The sequence below is a fragment of the Coffea eugenioides genome, chromosome 2 (assembly GCF_003713205.1).
Source record: "Coffea eugenioides isolate CCC68of chromosome 2, Ceug_1.0, whole genome shotgun sequence".
Taxonomy (NCBI): Eukaryota; Viridiplantae; Streptophyta; class Magnoliopsida; order Gentianales; family Rubiaceae; genus Coffea; species Coffea eugenioides.
The window spans coordinates 74532587-74554827 of record NC_040036.1 but is presented as its reverse complement, the minus strand read 5'-3'; the positions used below and the strand labels follow the sequence as shown (position 1 = coordinate 74554827).

The following is a 22241-nucleotide window of genomic DNA, read 5'->3' as shown; positions in this document are numbered from 1 at the left end:
ACTACATTTTTTGGATTAGAAAGTGGGACTTGATCCTAGGCCTCATGATTGATTTAAGCAAATTTCAAACCTTACAAGCGAAAAGGATAATAGTTTAGGCTTCGTTTTAGACTTAGAGGATTCAGGCAGAAAAAGAAAGGGAAAGAAACGTGGGGATCTATTTGGATTCTTCCGATTTTCAAATAAAACATTCCAAAAAAATACTTCAAATAGACAATATCAAATGCAACTAACAAAATAACAACAAAATTTTTTTTAAATATAACAAAATCTAGTACCTCTTTCTTCTTCCACCCATCACTACCAATAGCCATCACCCCTTCCTTCCTCCCTACTCTATTGTCATCACTGCCCTTCTCCTATTTCTCATCGTCGTCGCTTTTCTCTTTTTCCCTTTCCCTCCTTTTTCCTCCTTCCCTCCTTTTTTTCCCATCCCTCATAACCCCTCTCCTCCCTCTTCCTTTGGTCGCGTCACAACTAGAAGGAGAGAGAGGAGATTGAAAGGAGGAGAAAGGAGCGGAGGAGATGAAGAGGAAGAGACTACGAGGGAAGAGAGACGGTTGTATGTGATGAAATATGGAAAAATACCGGTTTTCGTCCCCAAACTTTGGACACAAGACACATTTCGTCCCTCATCTTTCGGGCATGACACATCTGGTGTCTGAATTAAGAATTTTAGACCAAATGTTATCCTCAAACGGCAATTTATCCACCATTTAACGAAACCGGTCACGTGAGATTCACGTACCGTTAAAGCTCCTGTCCGAAAGAACCCAGGTGGAAAAGGACGTTGTCTCCACTTTACCTTGTCCTTTCCAAATCTGAACTCTCTCTCTCTACAAGCTCGCTTATATTTGTGTAAAAACCCTTTTCCCCTTTCCTTTGCCTTTCAATTTTTACACTTTCAAAAGCGCATTCCAAAAAATTATTGAAGATCGAAGAAGAAGAAGCTGACCTGCTGGCATCCACTAAGTAGCAGAGCGAAAAAATATGTCGGTGCGAAAGAAGGAGTTGAACGATTGTGCCCCACCAAATTATGGTAAGTTGTCCAGGGTTTAATAATTTGTTGATTAAAGTATTAATAATGAAAATGTTGACCTTTTAGTGGCAAGCCATGTAGATGTGGTCCTTCACATGGGTGTTTGTGATATATTATTATTGTTTTTTTTTAGCTGAAAATACTAGCAGCATTGTTTGAATTAGGCTGCCGAAAGTAAAAACAAATCTCATGGATCCATTGTTTATTCCAAATGAAGTGATACTCGAGTACGGTTATCCTTTGCCCAGTAGCTACATAGCTGGTTCATTGTGATATATTATTGTTAATGCTAGGTCCAACTACAAAGTTTGAACTTTTTTTTTTAATATGATACATAGGGTCCTTGATGTCTATTTTACAGGTGTAAATCTTATTATTGTTTAGTCGACATTGTTTGAAAAGATTAATTTTTGTAATGGTTAGAACATATGTGTTTGAATTATAAATCTGTGGTCCCCAAATTATTGCACTTTGCTGTCCTCAAATTATTGTTAAGCTTATAATAATAAGTTTATCCAATATTGTTAAAATATAAAAGTAATGGTTTGGTTGCTTATTCAGTATTTGATATATTCTTTTTTTTAACTATCAGAAAAAGGTAGCTCACTGATTACACTAAAATGTCATTGTGGAGGGTTGATATTTTACACTCCCCAACCGCATTATAAGGGTGGAGATGTATGTGTCCTGGATTATGTTGAGAGTATAGGCTTGAGTATTTTTGAAATGGATAGATTGACTGAGGATGCTGGTGTGTTTGGTCACAAAGTGTACTATGGTTGGGAGAATAATAGCTTTAAAAGGATAGACAATAGTAGAGAATTGCATGGATATATTGTAAAGACTGCTGGTTCAATTAGGGAAGTTATCTTGTACCTTGAAATCTCATTTCATGAAATTTTGGTTCAACAACTTGGCAATGATGCTTATAAGGTTGATAAGAATGAAGAAGGTCCTGCTAGTGGTAAAGATGGTAAACATGATCATGAAGAGAGAGGAAATGATAACAGTGATTCTGATTCAGCCAATGAGTCTTTCTTCTCAGCAGTAGATTCTGATTATAATCAAAGTGAAGAAGATGATGCTGATTTCAACGATAACATAGATACAAATGCTGAATGGTTTGGTGTCTCACACTATAAGGAATTGAAAACTAATTTGGCAAAACAAGGACAGGTTGAAGCTAATTTGGTTCAGTCTGAGGATAATGATGTAGCCCCTGACTCTGAATCAGATTTTAAGAGTTTGCATGGGTCTGATGATGAAAATGGTAGTAATAGGTGTGTTGTGTTCAATCCCAAGGACATGGATAATCCAAAATTGAAATTAAAGATGTTTTTTAGTACCATCAAAGAGTGCAAGTTAGCTATTACAAACTACAGTGTAAGACAGGGGAGACCTTGTAAATTTGTGAAGCAGGATTTGGTTAGATTGAGGGCAAAATGTAGAAGTGAAGGCTGCAATTGGCATATTTATGCTAGAAAATTTGATAGAGAAGGAAGTGTGCAAATTAGGACATTTGAGGACACTCACAAATGTGGCTTTACATATCAAAATCCACTTGTAAATTCTGGTTGGGTTGGTAGAAAGTATTGTGAGGAGTTTAGATCCAATCCTAAGGTAGATGTGGAGCATTTTAGAAAAACAGTGATGAAGGAAAACAAATGCTCCTTCACAAAAAAACAAATATATAGGGCTAGACAAAAGGCTTTGGACATTATTCATGGTAGTGAAAGTGACCAATACAGCAAGTTAGGACCGTACATGCATGAAATTCAGAAATCTAATCCTGGTAGTTCTATCATATTAAAGACTGTGGATGGCACTTCAAAAGGGCAACAAAGATTCCAAAGACTTTACATGTGTTTTCATGGAGTGAAACAAGGATTTTTGGTTGGGTGTAGGACGTTGATTGGGGTAGATGGCACATTTTTGAAAGGAATAGCAGGGGGTGTTCTATTGATTGCTGTTGGACTAGATGGTAATAATGGCATTTTTCCTATTGCATATGCTATAGTTGAGGGTGAAAACAAGGAATCCTGGACATGGTTCTTCAAGTTACTCAAAGAAGATTTGAAAATTGAAAGAGATTATGAATGGACAATCATGAGTGACAAGCAAAAGGGACTAGTTCAGGCTTGTATTCATGTTTTTCCAAATGCAGCTCATAGGTTTTGTGTAAAGCACTTACACAGCAACTTTTCTACTGCTGGGTTCAAAGGGGAAGCTTTAAGGAGAGCATTGTGGGCTGCTGCAAAGGCAACTACACCAGCAGAATTTGTTAGGAAAATGGAAGAAATGGCAGCAATTGACTTGGATGCTGCCAAGTGGTTTGATGATAAACCACCATCTCAATGGAGTAGAGCTTACTTTAGCACCCATTCGAAATGTGATATGCTATTGAATAATATTTGTGAATGTTTCAATGGCAAGATTTTGGATGCTAGAGAGAAGCCAATCATTGAAATGATGGAATTATTAAGGTTGTATATGATGCAACGAATGCAGCAGAATAGAGACATGGCAAGACAAAAATGGAAAGAGTATATGTATTGTCCTAGAATCATTGAGAGAGTACAAAAGAGAATGGATAAGGCAACACAATGTTTTCCTTTCAAGTCAAACGATGATTTGTATGAAGTTTCCTGTCCATATGGTGATCATTATGCTGTGAACATTAAAGAGCAAACTTGTTCATGTAGGAGATGGGAGCTGACAGGAATTCCTTGTCCCCATGCAATTGCTGCACTTTGGTTAGCTCAAAAGGATCCCATGTTATATGTATCCAGCTGGTATACAGTTGAAACATACCTAAAGAGCTATGAAGGAGCTATTTGTCCAATGAATGGGGAAGGAAATTGGGAGAAGACTGATGTTGATGGTCCAAAACCCCCTTTATATGGTAAAATAGCTGGAAGACCAAAAAAACAAAGGAGAAGGACTGCTGATGAGGAACAACAAGCAAAGGAAAAAAAGGCCAAGAAAATGAGTAGAGTGGGGCAGGTAATAAGGTGCAAATACTGTCTGCAACAAGGCCACAACGTGAGATCTTGTAAGCTTAAAAAGGATGAAAACAATGCCTCAGGATCTGGTATAAAGAGCAAAGAAGCTGCCTACAATACAAGATCTGATGAAGTTGACAGTGGAGACTACGATGAAGTTAATTGCACTGAGATTCTGGTTACATGTACTCCCCAAATATTCGACAAGAATCCAAATAATAAGTCTACCAAGCTAGCAGTAAGTCTTGTATACAATTGTTTTGATGTTAAAGTTTCATTTTATCTCCTTCTATTCAATAGTCTATAAAAATTAAATTACTTTGAGTTGTTTTTCTTTCTTTGCAGAAAAGTTCACATGCAGAAAGTAGAGTTCAAGATGGATCAATGCATGATGTAACAAAACTTGCAACTTCAACTGTGAGTACTGTACATGCTCACCACAGCAGCAAAGTTTATCATAGCAAAGTTGATGTTGAGGCAGGCACTATCTAATGAAAAGTAAAAAGGGAATTTGTTTTTGTCCACACATGGCCAACCGTTCATTATATATTGGAGTAATTTCTGTTGATGTTCATTATATATTGGAGTAATTTCTGTTCATTGCATCTGCCTTCATTGAGGGGTTTCCTTTTAGAGTCTTAAGTCCTTTCTATATGATCTAGTCACTTATTTGTTATCCACATACCATTTCTGGTGGTGCCAATACAGATTTTTTCTTTGTAATTTATTTATATCTAGTTGTTTTCCATATGTCAAGAAGGTCTTTATGTCATTTATCCTGATTGAAAGAAATTTAATACATGTTCTTTAATACATTTAACCTCTCAGGAGACTAACCATTTAGAAGATGTTGCTGTTACAAGTTCAGCCCCAACTTCTCATGATTTGTATGAAGTTTTCGGTCTAAAAAGAGCTCAAGTTAAATACAGTCAACCAGTACATGGAACAAAAGAGAAAGAGCATGTACAGATGCCTGTCAAGACCAAATCTGTCCACAGGGAAGTTGCTACTGCTGCTGCTACCAAAAGAGTTGTTGGTTCTTCTAGAATGAAAAGGAAAAACAAAGTACTATAAATATTGATAGTAGAGCCTTAGATGGTTTTTTTTTGTTTTGATGTAGATTATGGACTGAGGTTGACAATAGGAATGGTCCTTTTTTGAAGCAGACATCATATTTTGGTGTGGTCACTTTTTTGTTTGTTGTCCTCAGAATTAGTGCTACGATGTGAACACATGGTTTTGGTACTTTATTAATGGAGGTGAAAAAATTTGTCTTGTCCATATTCAAGTGATTGGTACATTTCTTTATCTTCAAACCAATCTTATTGACAGATTATTTGTAGTCGAAACAAGAAAAAGAACAACCAAATTACCAAACTAATGCTACATAAACAAAAGAGGTATATAGAAGCTCAACATTCCACATAAACAAGAAAGATACAAAGGATCAAGACCTAATCCTACATTCTCACTCGGTAAGTTAAGTTAAAACATGCCACCATTTGCAACAACCAGTCAATACTACTACTGCTGCTGCTAATCCAATCCAAATTGTACAAACACTGAAATGAACTAGATTTAACAGCTTCAATGGAATAGCTCACTCCAAGCTTAGCACTAATTTTCGCTCCATTGCATGTCCAGTCCTTTTTACAGTGACAGATATAATCAGCAGCATAGCCAACAGTATGATGACCACAATCAAAATTTTTTCCCTTCTACGGCTTTTTGCAATTGTTTCTTCCATCCGATTCACCCTTCTCAGCAAACCCGGTATAATATTCCTTCCTCTTGTACAAATTGGTTCATCATGCCATTCAAAATATTTACACCTGTCAGGTCTCTACAAATGTAATCCCATTTATAAACATCAGCAAAGCACAGTCACAATTCAATTTGAGTTGAAATAGTAACAAAACTAAAAAATTTCTTACTGGCCATCTTGAGCAACCATAAAATCGTCTCCCTGGATTATCATCCCGCCAATATGTTGCCATTTTTGGCCGCAATCCACAACCACACAGCCGGGCGTTGCTGTTTAATGACGATGACGATGACGACTCAAGATTTCTAGATCTCATTTTAGGGAAATACAGCCACAATGCTGGGTGTTGCTTTATGCAAGTTTCTACTTTATTTCTTGGCAGAATTTGATTTGGAAGAGGGGATTTGCTCTCGGCAGAATTTTTAGATGGAGCTTGAGCTTAGGCTTGAAAATTTGCAGAGGAAGTCGTTGAAGTGAAAGGAAAAGGGAAAGTGAAAGGCAAGGGAAAGGGGAAAGTGAACTTGTAGAGAGAGAGTGAGCTCAGATTCGGTTTTGGACAAGGAAAGTGGAGACAACGTCCTTTTCCACCTGGGTTCTTTCGGACAGAAGCTTTAACGGTACGTGAATCTCACGTGACCGGTTTCGTTAAATGGTGGATAAATTGCCGTTTGAGGATAACATTTGGTCTAAAATTCTTAATTCAGACACCAGATGTGTCATGCCCGAAAGATGAGGGACGAAATGTGTCTTGTGTCCAAAGTTTGGGGACGAAAACCGGTATTTTTCCGATGAAATATTCAACAATTTTTTAAAATTATTTCAATAAAATTTAAAACTTAAAAAAATATCTCAAAATACATCAATAGTGACAAATTTTTTTTGACATACAATGCTACAGTATTGTTGAAAAACACTCTGAGAAATATCTAATCTACACGGACCTATAAACTTTCACTTGTTTGGAAGTTTTTTTGGAACAGAAAAGAAAAGAAACTGGCTGATTTGGACTAATACTGTAGATGCTTCAGTTTGAAAAAGTTTTCTGCCCAATCTAGGTGAAAAAAGGACGAAAAGTTGGCTGGAACTTTTATACAAACCTTCTGAATGTCAATTTATCTTTATATGTCTAGAACACATTTTTATCTATGTATACATCCAAAATCAATCCATTTCTTTCCTACACTTCTAAAGAATATCAAAATCTCTTTCCTTCTCTTCTGAAGCTATTTTAGGAGTTTTAATATATATATATATGTGTATGTAAGATAAAAAAAATGATTGAAAAATATATTTAGTGAAAACTTTTTGTAAAAATTTTTCTGTGAAAAATAGCAATTCAAAAGAGGCCATAATTTTTCTTTGGATGATAGCTTCAGATGCCATTTTCCAAAGCCCAGGGCAGAAGTTTTTTGACAAATATCCGGACCTAGCTTTTCGAGCTGGATCATGGGTTTGGACCCTTGGTTGTCCTTTATTTTTCTTGGGCAGAATCAGAGTTAAGCTTCTATTTTGGGCTTCGGTGCTTGCCTTTGAGTCAAACAATATGGGTGGAGATGATGTTTAGGCCACAGGAGTAACGGGACAAAAAAGACTCGCCAACTATGATCAGTCCTTTTCTCAGAGCTGAACCAAGCCCCTGTTGATAATCAACCATTTGCTGTTCCACACCCCAAAGAGACAAGCTGATGCTATTTAATTAAAATGAGCCTTTAAATAAGAAAAAGAATTCATCAAACAAAAATTACAAAGTTAAAGTAATTAAGAAGACATTTGCTTGGTCAGTTTAGTCGTAGTCTACACTGACAAAGTCAAAAGTATCTTTAACACTAGAAACGGGCTCAAAAAAAAAGAAAAAGAAACAGAGTTTAAGTAATAATTATTTATAATACATATGTATATCAATTATAGTTAATCACTGGGGTCGGCCTAATTGCCTCTCCACTAGGTTCGGGTTCGAATTCTATATTTGGCAGTTAGGGGTGAAGAGCATGTGAGGAGGGGTGGGAGAGTGAAAAAAAAAAAAGAAAAAGAAAAAGAAAGAATTAACAAAAAAGTATATCTATTATAGTCTAAATTATTTGTGTCTCATTGTTGTAAGGTGGAAAGGATGTGGGGAGCGAGGAGATTTAAGAAAAAGAATTTTAAAAAGTAGATATATTATATTCACTCCGATCCAATTATTTTGTCATGTTTAGGAAATTCAACCTTTTTAAAAATAGTAATTCGATTGTGATGTTTGTGCTTCTCTTTCTAATTTTACCTTCATAATTTTAAAATTTAAATTTAAATGATAACACGTATATGATTAAAGGGTGGGATTACATTAGAAGGAGAGAGTAAAAACTGCATTGATCTTCTCAAGATGACAAATAATTTGAAATATCTCAAAATAGAAAGTATGATACTTTTAATGAAACGAAACGAGAAGAGGGGAGTACTCTAAATCCTTCGTGTCCCCTGGTTGTGTGGTGTCTACATCATGCGGTAGGTGAAGACTCTTCAATTATGAGTGCTAAGAATCACTACAATTTTTGTCATGTGGTCATTCGTGTCGGTGTGAAATAAGTTTTACCCAACTTTAAAGTCTTGACATCTTTAAAAAAGAAAAGAAAGGTCTCAGGCTCATCGTCTGGAAAACCTGAAATAGACAGTTCTTGATTTGGATTTCTTAACATACGATGATTATAGAAGTGAAGAAGGAAGTGGTTGAAGTTTGGACTTTGGAGTTCCCAGTAGCATCCCCCCAATCGTCCTTATCAACAATTAAATAATAAGGTCTTGCCTAATATTAATGCTATTAGTCATCTGCCACGTGAAGCATAAAATGTCTACATACCCTTCCCATTTGAACTTTGAAGCAGGCGATTGGTATGTTGTGAATTTAGAAGTGTGAAAGGCTTACTACACCTAAAGCAATTTAGCTAGCTCTATAATCCCTAATTGTTCGGATTTAGATTTTTGAGAGTTTTTGTAAAAAAATATACTATAACAATATGATGTATGTGAGATAAAAAAAATTATAAAAATTTTTTCACAAAAGTTAGCAATCCAAACCTGCGTGTATTCCTTTTCTAGTAGCTGCAGCTCTGAAGTATACGCACAGAACACACGCGCGCGCACACACACACATATATACTCCCTCCCTTTTTTATAACTGACGTTTAAGAAATTTGCTCTAGTGTACTTTTATCTGTCGTTTTATTATCCCCATACAGTAGTAATTATTTTTTCACAATTTTACCCTTTTATCTCTCTTTTCCAATACAGGGTTCTTAATTACTACTTTTGGCCTAGTAAAACGGCACTATTTAGTACTCTAGTGAGAGAAAACATTGGTGAATTGGACAATTAATGAGGGTACAAAAGGAAAGTAATGTACAGATTTAAGCAATGAAAAACTTTTCTTAATTGGTGTGCAAAACCTTAAACGTCAGTTATAAAAAAAGGGAGGAGTATATATAACCACTTTACTCCAAAATATATAAATGCAGCGGAAACTTATTCTAATAATCGAAGGTGATGTGAGTAACGTACAATAATGATTTTCATAAAAAACAAAAAAAAAAGAAGAAGAAGAAAAAAGTACAATGCTTAAATTGACTTTAACAAAAAGAAAGGAAAAGTATTATCGTACGATTAGTTAGCCAAGATTTTTTTGTATTATTATTATTATTTCTTCTATCTCTGAAAGTTGTACATAGTTTGCCTTGCCCAATTAACCAATCGACCTCATCACTTTGAAATTTTCTTGGGATTAATCCATTGCTTAAGGACGAAGACATCAAAGAGGGAGACGTTGGAAATGGTCTGAGAATTAATTAGATGTGAATTGCCATCGGATATTATTAAATCCCTTACGTCAAACTCCACGGATCCATCGGATGCTTAGTACCATCATATTTTTTCTTTCTCGGTGGGTAAAAGTTGTTAAAGATTATTATTATTGTTAGAACGTTTCCTCGTAGCAAAAGCATGTGCTTTTGAAATCACCTCTCATCCATCACTCACCTAAATATGTATTATAACATTTATATATACCATTTTATGCACTAATGACTTTGATAATAATAAATTCGAGATTAGGATGAAACAAATTGAAATGGTATTTTTGTTCTTGGAATGTTTTTTTTTTTAAAGATCATTGGGCGTGTAGAACTGAGAAGAATGCATAAACATAAATTTGAAGAGTAGGGAAAAAAGGGGATAAAAAAAGTGCTTAACTTATGAGCTTAGAAAAAATATGAAATCCCTAAATTTTTTATCTGAAAAATAAAAGAAAGAAAGTTGATATGTGTTGATATATGCTGCTATTTTATGTTTTATGTCCACTGAGTTTGGTGACTAGTAATTAATTTGGTGTGTCTTTTGATTAGTTTAATATTGAGTTGAAGATTTCTTCAAATGCGCATTGCGCTGTGCTTTCCTTTTCAAATCTGCCTCTTCCTTCTCAAAGAATAGAAGAATAATGCACTCTTCCAAGTTTCCCTAACTAAATATTACATTGTAAGATTTAAGAATTAAAGAAAAAGGATTTTTATTTTTTAAAAAAATTATTTGTGCATATAACATGGAGCAATTCCATCATTGAATATAAAACTTGTTAGGTCCAAAAAAGAATAAATCTAGTTTGAGAAGAATTGAAAGATGTAGAGGTGGGAAAAAAACTTAACTCATTTCCTGAAAAAATAGCTAATAATTAAGAAATCAAAATACCGAAATGTATAAAACTTATAGGGTCATAATTTTGGCTTGCTGAATTACTTGACTGGTGTTGCATAGACAAAAATTATGGGTAATGAATTCCTGACCTCTAGAAGAAAAATCCAACTTATTACATGAAATCCATTCAATTAATCTCACAATTGTTAAGAAATTTCGAATTTATGACGGAAAATTTAATGTCAATCTGGATCAACTTATGACAAAGTGGTTTTAAGGCTGCTAAGATTTGCAGATGACATTTAAGTCAACTTAAATACTCTATTAAAGAACTTGTTTAATGTTAAGGCATTTTGAAATAGAATTCAGTTTTTTTATTAATATATATATATATGCATTTGTGATCAATTAAAAAATGTCTGTTGGGATGGACACATCTTAAATAACGGTTAGTTTTGGCATTCCACATTTCCACTATTTCTCACCTTGTCAGTGGGGCGAGAAATTGTCAAGAATTTAAAAGGTAAAGACTCAGATATCTAAGTCAATTCATCCCCTAGTAAGGACTCCACCACTCCACATATGTCTGTGTGTAGTAGTATCTGTTTTTGTTGAGTTATATATGATCGATCACCTTAGAAAGATTGAAAATTGGATCAAGAAGAAAAGAACGTTGAGAAGCAGTCTCTAATTTGTAGCTTGTGTTCTTTTTTTTTTTTTGAAGATTGATTGATTTCTTGAAACATTTTCTGTTTCTGATATAGGTCTAGAAGAAATAGACACCAAGATTTTCTGATAAAGAAAATGTTGGCAATCGTCAAGGTTGCCAATTTAGTGACCATTTCAATCGGGATCATCCTATTTTGTCCATCTTTTCAATCATCTCCTCCTGCAGAAGCCATAAGATCAACCTCATTTTCAATCATTTCCCAGAAAAATTCAGTTCCCCACCTGCAGTTTTCCTACAGGAAGTCGGTGCCATTCAACAACGGAGAAAACAACAAATGCTTGTCTTCCACTTTCAGCAGCAATTCTTTGATGATGATCAATCATGGCCATCATCCCATGCAAGTGGCAGTATGCAATCCTTCTCTTATTCATTTAGTAATGACTCTTGATACTCAATTCCTCCGTGGCACAGTTGCTGCTGTTAATTCCATTCTGCAGAATGCTTTCTGCCCACAAAACATTTTTTTCCATTTCATACATTCGGATTCTGATCATCATCTTCAAACCCTTATTAGAGATATTTTTCCATCCTTGAATTTCAAGGCATACTATTTTAACCCTGAAACGGTACAGAACAAGATATCATCCACTATAAGAGAAACTCTTGAACAGCCACTGAATTATGCAAGAAATTACTTGGCTCATCTTCTTGAGCCTTGTGTGGAAAGAGTCATATATCTTGACTCTGATGTAGTTTTGGTTGATGATATATCAAAACTATGGAGGACAAGTCTTGGATCAGCAACTTTGGGATCACCTGAATATTGCCATGCAAACTTCACAAAGTATTTCACTCCCAACTTCTGGTCACAGAAGAAATTCTCCAGAGTCTTCTCTGGCCGGAAACCCTGTTACTTCAATACAGGTGAAATGTCAAGTTTTGTTACTTTTTTCTTTATTCTGTTTACTTTATCTTTAAGCCTGTTAAGACAATGACACCTGAGGTGCAGACTTTAATGCATGTCGTTATTGTTCCAAGTTTTCTCCTTTGCTTAAGTGCAGGTATTTATGGTGGATAAATAAAACAGTAGTGTCTCTTTAATTTTTTTTCCCCCATTTTTCTTCTAATTCTGTCTTGAGTTGGTAGTGTACTATAAGTTTCATTCACAATGCACCACCATATATGCTATTGGGGTTTTTTCCACAGTTATCCCTTATTTTTTATCGTAATTCTACATCAGTCTTGGGTGGAAACTCTCAATGTAGAAGAACTCTGCAAAGACTCTAGAGGACTTGCATAAAATATTCTTTGAGGACTTGCTTCTAAGTTTAAAACAGTTACCTGAACATATGGCATTGTTAAAAAGGGGAGGCTCTGAAAGTTGACTACGTGCTAATTTGAGCTGCTGATGACTTTTTCCCAGGTGTAATGGTGATTGACTTGGTCAAGTGGAGAAAGTTTAAATACACAAAGATGATTGAAAGATGGATGGAGATTCAAAGAAATCAGAGAATCTATGATCTTGGATCATTGCCTCCATTTCTTTTGGTATTTGCAGGAGAAATTGCACCAATCGACCACAGATGGAATCAGCATGGCCTTGGTGGTGATAATCTGAGTGGTAATTGTAGGCAACTGCATCCTGGTCCAGTTAGCCTGTTGCATTGGAGTGGAAAAGGCAAGCCCTGGATCAGGCTGGACTCTGGCAAGCCTTGCCCACTTGACATAATCTGGTCTCAGTATGACTTGTATGGCCAATCATTGTAACCAATAACTGCATATTTTCTCTCTGTTTTGCTAAGATTGGGTTGTTGAAAAGTTCCCAGCTAATGCCTCAGATACATTGGCAAAAAGTTTAAAAAGTATTTAATTACTGCAGTTAAGGTCAAGAAGTACAACCATGTTTGCATGCACTGCCTGCACCAGTGATACAGAGATAAAGAGTTACCTAAGCATTTGACCATTGTGACAATCTCTTTTGACTAGTTAACAGGAAATTCGGTTAAAAACTGAAGTCAAAACCACTTGTTTCTTTTTTTTTTTTTACTGGCTTTGGTTTCATGCAGATGAATGTTATCAGGAAGTGTTGGTAATGCATGTCAGGATCCCGCTGGGTGTTACATCCTACAGTTTGTTACTTTATACACACACCCGATGTTTCAACCTTACTACTAGCTGCTAAGTTACCCTCCCCACAACCAAGTCCACTGTCCATTGTCCATCTGCCCTTGTGTCTTCGTCTGGCTCCAATTCAATTGCAAATTAGCTGATTAATTTACTGAACTATGTTGGAAAATTTGCATAAACTTGTTAAGAAATGCATATCAAAATTATGGCAATCATCAAGTTTGCCGCTTTAGTATGAAGCTAATAGATCATCTCATTTCATCACATAAAGAAATCAGCTGTACTTTGAACAATTTTGCTACAATAAACCGCTGCTATTCAAGAATATACAAGAAAACAATGAATGTTCGTCTGCAACTTTGTTCAACAGCAACCCCTTAGACACAAATCGTCCAACTCAAGTAGCATGTAACCCCTCTCTTGTTCATAGAGCCATGACCCTGGTAATCAGTACATTCTTTGCTACGATTGCTGCTATTCACTCCATACTTGAAAACATCTTTTTCCATTTCATATATTCTGATAAAAATCCCTCTTCTTCAGTCTCCTCTTAAATGGATTTTGCCATCACTGAAATACAAGGCATACTACTTCAGTCCTGATATTGTAAAGGACAAGAGGTCCTCCTCTGTGAAAAAAAAAAAACACATGAACAACCACTTAATTATGCAAGAAATTACTTGGTTTACCTTCTTGAGCCTTGTCTGGAAAGAGTAATCTACCTCAATTCTGATGTTATCTTGGTCAGCGATATCTCAAAACTTTGGAGGATAAATCTTGCCTCAGCAACCGTGGGATCACCAGAATATTGCCATGTAAACTTAACTCAAATTTTCACTGCCAACTTCTGGTCACAGACGAAATTCTCCTGAGTCTTCTCCGGCAGGAACCCGTGTTATTTCAACAAAGATGAAGTGCTATATGCATTCAAAGTCTTTCAGCATGATCTTTTTATTGATCAAAGCCACTTGCGTGCTGTAGTTTTTACAAGTTTGCTTAAATGCATGCCTACAATTGACACCATGCAGAATTACTATAAGGGTCACAAATACTGGTAAAATTATCTATCTAGATCAAGATGGCCTTACCCGTGTCTTTCCTTCTAAGATGCACATATATGGTCTTGTATTAGTTACTTCTGTGGACGTCCCGTGGCAATTCTTTATCTAGCTTACATTGGTATTGTGACTATTGTCCAGACAAGCCTAAGATGAACCTCTTATAGAACAATGCAATGCCACATTATTGTCGAGGTCCTAATTCAACTTTAGCTGCTCATCCATTCAGGTGTTATGGTGATTGAATTGGCTAAATGGACTAAGTTTCAACACACTCAGATGATTGAAGAATGAATGAAAGTTCAGAGAGAATAGAGGATCTACGGCCTTAGAGCCTTGCCTCCATTTCTTTTGGTATTTGCTGGAGACATTCCCCCAATCAACCGCAGATGGAATGAGGTTGGCTTTGGTGGTGACAATCTCAATGGTAATTGTAGGCAAGTAACCCCCGAGTCCATTTAGCTTGCTGCATTGTAATGGAAAAGAAAAGGCCTGGCTCAGCTGGCAGTCTTTCCTTGCTCCATTGATATATAATCTGGTCTCAGTATGACTTGTACGTTCCTGCAAAGCCATTTAGAGATGCATATCTTTTCTCTCAGTTGCATCTCTAGTTATCGGAATTACTAAGTTATTGGCTCTCTAGTCTTTGAAACATGCCAAAACACCTTCAGATAATTGTTCACGAAAGTAAGCACATGGAAACCTAATTTCTGCATTGGTTCAACCACCTCAAAGGTTAAACAGTCAATACCACTTCACGCCAGTTGATACTTGAGGCTACTGTTTTTCCTAGTCTGCTAAAGATTTGGCTAATGATCAACTCAAGATTTCATAAAACAAGCGGTAACCTAGAAATCCCTTTTTTTTTTTTTTTTGCTTCCTCCTTTTGGGCAATGAACTTAAAACAAGTTCAAATTGTGAAAGCAGTGAAGAAAATCTATTTAACTTCACAAACTAGAGAAACATTCACAAAGGGCCTGAAAATCCTAAGCCACTTAATCTGACTCGGATGATTCTTCAGAATAGGGACTCAAAGTCCTGACCATATTAGACAGTGCCTCTCCAGCATCTACCAATTCCTCCTTGCCAAAACCCCAACTTCTAAGAAGTCCGGCTCCGAGCGCTCCTCGCTGAATACCAAACCTTTGAAGATTGTGCAATCTACTTTCCAGAAATGGCAAAATAGCGCTGCTGGAACGTAATCTTGCTGCCATGGGAATGGAATGGACATCAAGGGATCCCCTTGATGGAGAACCTAAAATTGGGGTTCCCAACAGCTCGCCATGTTGACCAACAAGGTTTCCAAAGATTGAGGGAAAAGGCAGAGGAATGGGAAGAGGGCATCGAGACACAGACAACTGTGAGAATCTGGGTCTTTGCAGTGCCTTTTCATAAGCATTCTGAACAGCACTTTTCACCTCAGAAACTGTGGCTTCGTGCACTCCTAAAAAGAAAAGAAACAAAAATAAAGATAAAAATTAAACAAACTGACTCTGTAACTCTCTCTCCCACGAAGCAGATTAAGCGTCAAACCACAAAGCAGCTATTAACTACTGTCAAGGAGTCCAAGTAGAATATGCTTTCATCTTGGTAGTCTAAACATTCTTGCTAATGCAGTTCGTGGCCTCAAATATATGGAAACTTCATGATATACTGGCTAGTTTCCTTGCAACAATTTGTCCATTCAAGCATAAATTAAATTATTTTATGGTTACACTAAGGGTAGGTAGGCCTTCTAAGCAACTCTGGAATCCCATGAGTAACAAAGCTCAACCGGACCTTCATTCATTGGCTTCGCAAAGGCTTACAAACTCCAATATAAACCTCTGCATATTATAACCAAATTGGAAAATTAAATAGTTTTGATAATGGGTTAAAATCTGAATCATCTGATTAGATAATTTCTTTTTTTTTTCCTTTTTTCATCTAAATAGACAATTAAGATCAATGATTAGCTGCAGATTTCCAACTAGTTCCAGATACATGTGTTTTGCGTACAAATAAAGGTGGGGAAAAGGAAGATGATCCTTGGGATGACAAGAAGTTATCGGCTTATAGCAATGGAGAAACAGCTAAAGAAACCTGCATCTTATTTAGAGATCTTGGAAATCTCTACATTTCATCAAATAAAATTGGAGGGCATAATTTTTATACTACGTGCTGGACATGTTTAAGAATTTTTCTTTATTTGCTTGTAATCTTGTATATAGCTTCATGATTTACTGATTCTTGTCACATTGAAATGGTGTGGATAAGTGTGCTGTTGAGTAGTCCATAGTCCAAACATCCTCTTAGGAAACCAGACAGGAAAGAGAAATGATTGCACAGCTTTCAAATATCAGTATAGTCTAGCACAACATGGACAAACTTAAGGCAAGGTAGACTAATTCACATATGTTTGTTTGACAAGACGAAGATAAATAAGTTAAAGCACACCAGCCATATACCTGCCCCAAGTACTCCATGAACTGACATGGCCTCCACTGCTTGCAAGTCCTCAACATTTTCAGCTATCTCAGGCGTCAAAGGTTCCAAATTTTCAAGCAAGGATTGCTCAAGTTGGTTCCCTATGCATAAGAATTAAACTTAAAAAGCTAAAGAAATTAACAACTAAGAAAAGTCAAATTTCAACAGGCAGACCAACATACCAATCAAAGAAGGTGCTGGCATAGCGACATCCAAAATAGTGACCATATTCTGTCTTGCTTGTCCAGCTAACATATGTATGACCTCGTTCATATCCAGTGCACCAGACGCACAGGTCAGATCTGTAGTGGGCCCAATAGGTTCCATTCGAAAAGGGAGGCTGATGGAGTGCATGCCAGAGGCATAAACTGCACTGGAATGGTAAGGCTTCTCATCGTCTATGCAAAGATACCTGGAAGCTTTACCTTCACAGTTTTCCATGCAGAAGAGTCAATGCAAGTTTTCTAGAATTTGACTAACCAACTGGGCAGCCGTTAACATAAGCAGAGTACATATAAAGTTCTGCAGACATTCATGTCATTATTAAACTAGAAGAGGTAGAACCATAAAAGAAAGACTGCGCTGATTTTTAGTTCTTAAATAAGCTCCAATGAGCTCAAGAGGATCATCTGGTATTCCATAAAATGTATATGAATGAGGAGGCAAGTATAAGAGAACAGGTCATATAAGTAAAACTCTTTTATGGAATGAGGACTGCTTACTTTTACTCAGGGAGGGTAGTCCAACAGGGACGATCAGTTTACAGAAGGTTGATAATCTTGAAAATGAAATTGCATCATGAAGACTACTAGAGATTGACTGCTTCTGACTTTTGGTGGTCATGTGCAAGCGAGGATTGCGGGCTGAATATAGTAATACAGGGATGTTGGCGTAATCATCTGCAATGTTCTCCAGAAACTCTGCAGCTACACCAGAAAACCCTCCAGAGTCATCAACAACAAATTGGATTCCCTATTCAGAAGGGTATGGAAGATTGAAGTAAGACATTCTGCCAATAAAGGAAGAAAATGCACAAGCATAATAGCAAGATCCATGTCAAGGATCTTTGCCCCTGAAAGTGCAGATATTTAAATGATAACCGACTGTGATTGTCAAGGTTGCAGCATAATTTTAAGGCTCAAAGCATGCACCAAAGTGCCAAATTTAAAGCTTACAATCAGACTCAATTTGCAACTTTTAAGTCTTAAAGAGAAACAGAAGAAAAATGTAAACTTAATTCTCCTTTCCTTGAGGACAAGAAGGGAAATGTCAAAAATTATAGCTGATAGACCCAAAAGAAAGGCAAAGGAAAGAAACATAAGTTGTGTGGCAGAGACAGACGATTTACATCTCATTCGAGTTTAAAGGCCAAAGCAAATATGGGAATTTCCTGCATTGGACAGACCAAGTAACTATGAAAAAGGATCCTACTGTTTCAGAATTTCCACAATACAAAAGTGAGAAGGCAGTCTAATTACTGGATGAGCCCTTAATTATACCTTTGTGTCGCATAAGTATCTAAAGAAATGTTTAATTAGAAAAGAACATGAAGGTTTACACCGACTAGATATAAGTCCTAATTTGTTGGAACAAATCACAATCTTAAGATCCAACCAAAGCCAGACTCCTTGAACATTATCCTATCAACACAAAAAAGTTAAAGATATGTTGTACAAATGCCTCCTGTGAAGATTTGGACATATTAAATGGGTTCAATGCGACTATGATGTTATTTCTTCAACTTTCTGCTCATAACAGCGGACTGTCTTTAAGGACTAAACCCCTGCAGATAGCAAAAACAACACCCAGGTACCAGCTCACAAGCTTGAATTGAAGTTTTGACACAGACAAATCATATCCTTTATTCCCTTTACCACTTTTACGTCACAATGAGGAAAGACAGACAATACAATAGTTAATAAGAAGATAGGAAATATTGCCAAAACAGAAATTAAACTAAAGTATACATTTGATTTTTACCTGAATATGGTCACACTCTTCAATGAAAAAACGAAGCCTGTCATTTATTTCTTCTCCATGTCGGGCCCCAACAAATGCATCCCTTCCAATTCCATAGTTGTCAAACCCTTCACCATCCATCCACAGCCCATTTAGTTCATATAAGCTCTGTGGATGATAGTGAACTTTCGAAAAGTCTGTCCAATATTGAACACCATTTTCTAGACATTCAACAATGTCCTTGTCCTGGATTTCATTCTGAGATTCATTCTTCCCTGAGTCAAATCCGTTCACTGTATCCATCTTTTCCTGCTCTTCTTGATATAAACTCTGAAGGAACAGGTTTTTCTTTAGAGGCGCGGAAGCCTGAGTTGTAACTTTTCCACTCCTGCAGATTGGTGAGAAGACATTCAGTCTTTAACCTACTCATCTTAGAAAAAAAATTTTACTTAGAAAGAAAGGGAGATGAGCAGCAGTCAAAGTTCAGGATCATATTTTCAAATGCTTCCGAGTTTCAAATTTCAATAGAGTCCAAAAACTAGTTAAATGACTATTATGTAGCAATACCATCGAAGATCATATCCATTTACACAATGTCCAACTCCAAATTGCAAGGTTATCCTACTGTTAAAGTTGCTATCTGTATAAAAATGGAAACCCATATGAATGTAGCAGTTCTACACTTCACCAACACCATGTAAAATAAAAAATAACAATCAAGCACTGGAAAGCTACATTCTAGTCATTTTTCACTCGCAGTTCAATATGCAAGAGGAAGTAAAAATGTGCCTTTTTCACCAGTTTATCATCTTTTAAGCAATGTCATCAAAGACAAACCATAAAGTGAAACAGCTATTCACTTTAAAGATTGCTCATACAACAAAAAACTTAAGAGAAAACAAAATAAAGCATCTAAGCTCAAACCCTTACCATGAGACAACATCCATTGGTCTAGAAGGAGCCTCGTTGTATAAGGTTCCACGTGAACTCATCGATCCAAGTGAGCCTGTCAAATCACATATTTGAATAACAATCTCAATCACAATGAATTATGCTTAAAGAGACATAATTGACATGAAATTAATATCTTTTAGTTTAATTCCCTGAAAGTAAGGTGTAAGCCACAGAATAAGGACTTCACAAAATTCCCGATTCACTATCAGATAGTCCTACAACTTAGACCAAACAGAGGTAAGTATGAATGACCATCAGCATCACAATTAAATAATATACCTTGAAAATCTACTGAAACCAGGCGAGGGGTGTATGTTAAAATGCCCTGCACGTGATTAACATGAATGATAAATATCAGAAGATTTTGCCAGAGAAATGAGAACTAATAAGAAATTTGTGGTATGAAGCTAGGCATTTTGAATATGAAGGTGCTTGAACCAAAATGTGCTAGCATAAAAATTTCAGCTACATTCACCTGCTGTGTTTCACCAGTTCGATAGAGAACATCCATATTAAGACCATGATTCTTGAATGCTGGATTAGTCTCAGAAGTATCAGCCAAACCAAGCAATTCATCCTTCAAGAAGGAAAGGAAACTAATTTCATGATTCAGGAAGAAGACAACACTAATACTGATCCAATAAGAAACACATCAAATTCTATTCATCATTTAAATCCCACCCTAAATCTCCATTACCCCTAAAAATTTTTGAGATTAAAGTAGGTTATAGTCCAAATATATATGTTTCAATAGAAAAGAGAAAATCAACAAACTAATAATGAATAACCTTTTCTTTTTTCAGGCAACAAGGAATAAGCTTTACTAGAAGAGATGCATCAAAGTTCTATTACTTCCTAAATCCCACCTAAGTCTGCACAAACCATTAGAACAATTCCAAGATTTCATAGCTTCTACAGTAAAACTGACAGACGTTAACCAATACAACTAAAAAAAAATTTTAATGTCAAAATGTGCCATTAACATTCTATGATATAACCAGTTGCATCAACTTTAATATGTTCTATCAAATCATAACAGCAAATGGTGCATTTAACTTATTTGTTAATGTTTTTCTTTTCCTTTTTTTTATTTACTCCACAACCTACATCACTCCAAATAGTGACCAGTCAAATAAGCTCTCTATGTTCAAGAAGACAGACATACACACACATATAGTTGAAAAGTTCCAACCAGGTCATGTATAATGCTTGAGATCCAAACGTAAATAAATCTTGCACCCTTTGATCAACTATAAACCATCAAGTTAACCATGCCAGAGCACCCAAACTATTGACTAAGTACCATTACAAAAACAACATATCCTACTGATGAGCCCTGAAGCATACCGTGTACTACACCTAATGACACAACTTGCTCCTTCAAATTCAAATGTTCCATCTGACCATTTCCCAAAACCAACCTATAATCCCAAAAACTTGCAAAAAATAGTACCCCATCTGTTCACTAGAGCAACCATAAATCGGCGAAGTTCATGATTACTCATTACCCCAGATCATCAATCATGATCAAATATCAGCTTCAACGCATGTATTCATCAAAATATACATTTCTTCACCCATCTATTCTCAACATCACACCAAGTAGCTTTTGTCTACTAGATATCAAACATCACTGGTAACAGCTTCTCATTTATGAACCACTAAGATATCACATAATGAAAGAACCATGATTTCTTGCCCCCAACAAGGTTCATGGTCAAAGTTTGAAACTTTAACGACTTATCAATTACTTACTATGCTTTTCCAAAACCCCACCTTGAGAAATAAAGTTTGCACCATTAAAACTCAAAACATTATTAAGTTAATTTTTTTCTACACCCTTCAACCATGTTAGTTAAAAAAATTAGCCTTTTCAATAAAAAAAAAACAACAAAAAACAAAAACAGATAAGCCCATTAGGATTTCATAATTTGTGAACTTAAAGAACCCAAAAACAGAAGCAAATTGACAAGATAAAGAATTACCTGAAAATTCCAAAAATGAGAACCGATGAAGTTCGCATAGCCCCCAACCTGGATGGTAACGATTTCCCTCATAGCTTAACGTAATTAATCTTCAGTAACTAAATCAGAGTGTAAAAGTAAGCTTTTATTCAAAAAGACAATTGGGTTCGTCGCGCAGGATGGACAGTATTGTGGCTTAGTTTAGAATTTGGCGGCTTCAGAAGTATTTCTCCGTTTAAGTAGGGGTGGGCACGGTTGGTGGGCCCGCCCCGTTCACCATTAAGCTAATTCGACCCACATCATATGGGTTAGCCATTTTCTGATTGGAAAAATGGTCAAATTCGTCCCTAAACTTTTTATTAATATCGATTTAATCCCTAACTTTTGTTTTCAGTCAATTTGATCCCTAAACTTATATTATGATTTCAATTAAGGATCTCTACGGCAGCGCCACCACGGAAAATAGATCAAACTCCACATTGACCAATTAAACAGGGTATTTTAGGAACTTTTAGATATCTCCTCCCTCTATTATCAATTCCTACGGCCTACCAGCCACCTCCCTCTTCTACTCCTAC

General features: G+C 36.1%; 3 protein-coding genes across 3 annotated transcripts; 1 reads left to right on the top strand and 2 right to left on the bottom strand.

Moving 5' to 3' along the window:
- Window positions 1–5641: 5641 nt before the first annotated feature.
- Window positions 5642–6122, bottom strand: LOC113760256. Its single transcript, XM_027302813.1, has 2 exons — window positions 5976–6122; window positions 5642–5884 (listed from the first exon to the last, which is right to left on the bottom strand). The coding sequence occupies exons 1-2, from the start codon at window positions 6120–6122 to the stop codon at window positions 5642–5644; spliced, it is 390 nt and encodes a 129-aa protein (XP_027158614.1).
- Window positions 6123–10897: 4775 nt separating this feature from the next.
- Window positions 10898–13132, top strand: LOC113762208 (probable galacturonosyltransferase-like 6). Its single transcript, XM_027305545.1, has 3 exons — window positions 10898–10988; window positions 11230–12059; window positions 12559–13132. The coding sequence occupies exons 2-3, from the start codon at window positions 11270–11272 to the stop codon at window positions 12900–12902; spliced, it is 1134 nt and encodes a 377-aa protein (XP_027161346.1). The 5' UTR covers window positions 10898–10988; window positions 11230–11269; the 3' UTR covers window positions 12903–13132.
- A 1863-nt stretch (window positions 13133–14995) lies between these two features.
- On the bottom strand, window positions 14996–21860 carry LOC113754154 (protein misato homolog 1). Its single transcript, XM_027298508.1, has 9 exons — window positions 21685–21860; window positions 20175–20276; window positions 19979–20024; window positions 19676–19751; window positions 18767–19133; window positions 17509–17758; window positions 16969–17211; window positions 16768–16887; window positions 14996–15764 (listed from the first exon to the last, which is right to left on the bottom strand). The coding sequence occupies exons 1-9, from the start codon at window positions 21754–21756 to the stop codon at window positions 15316–15318; spliced, it is 1725 nt and encodes a 574-aa protein (XP_027154309.1). The 5' UTR covers window positions 21757–21860; the 3' UTR covers window positions 14996–15315.
- Window positions 21861–22241: the final 381 nt, after the last annotated feature.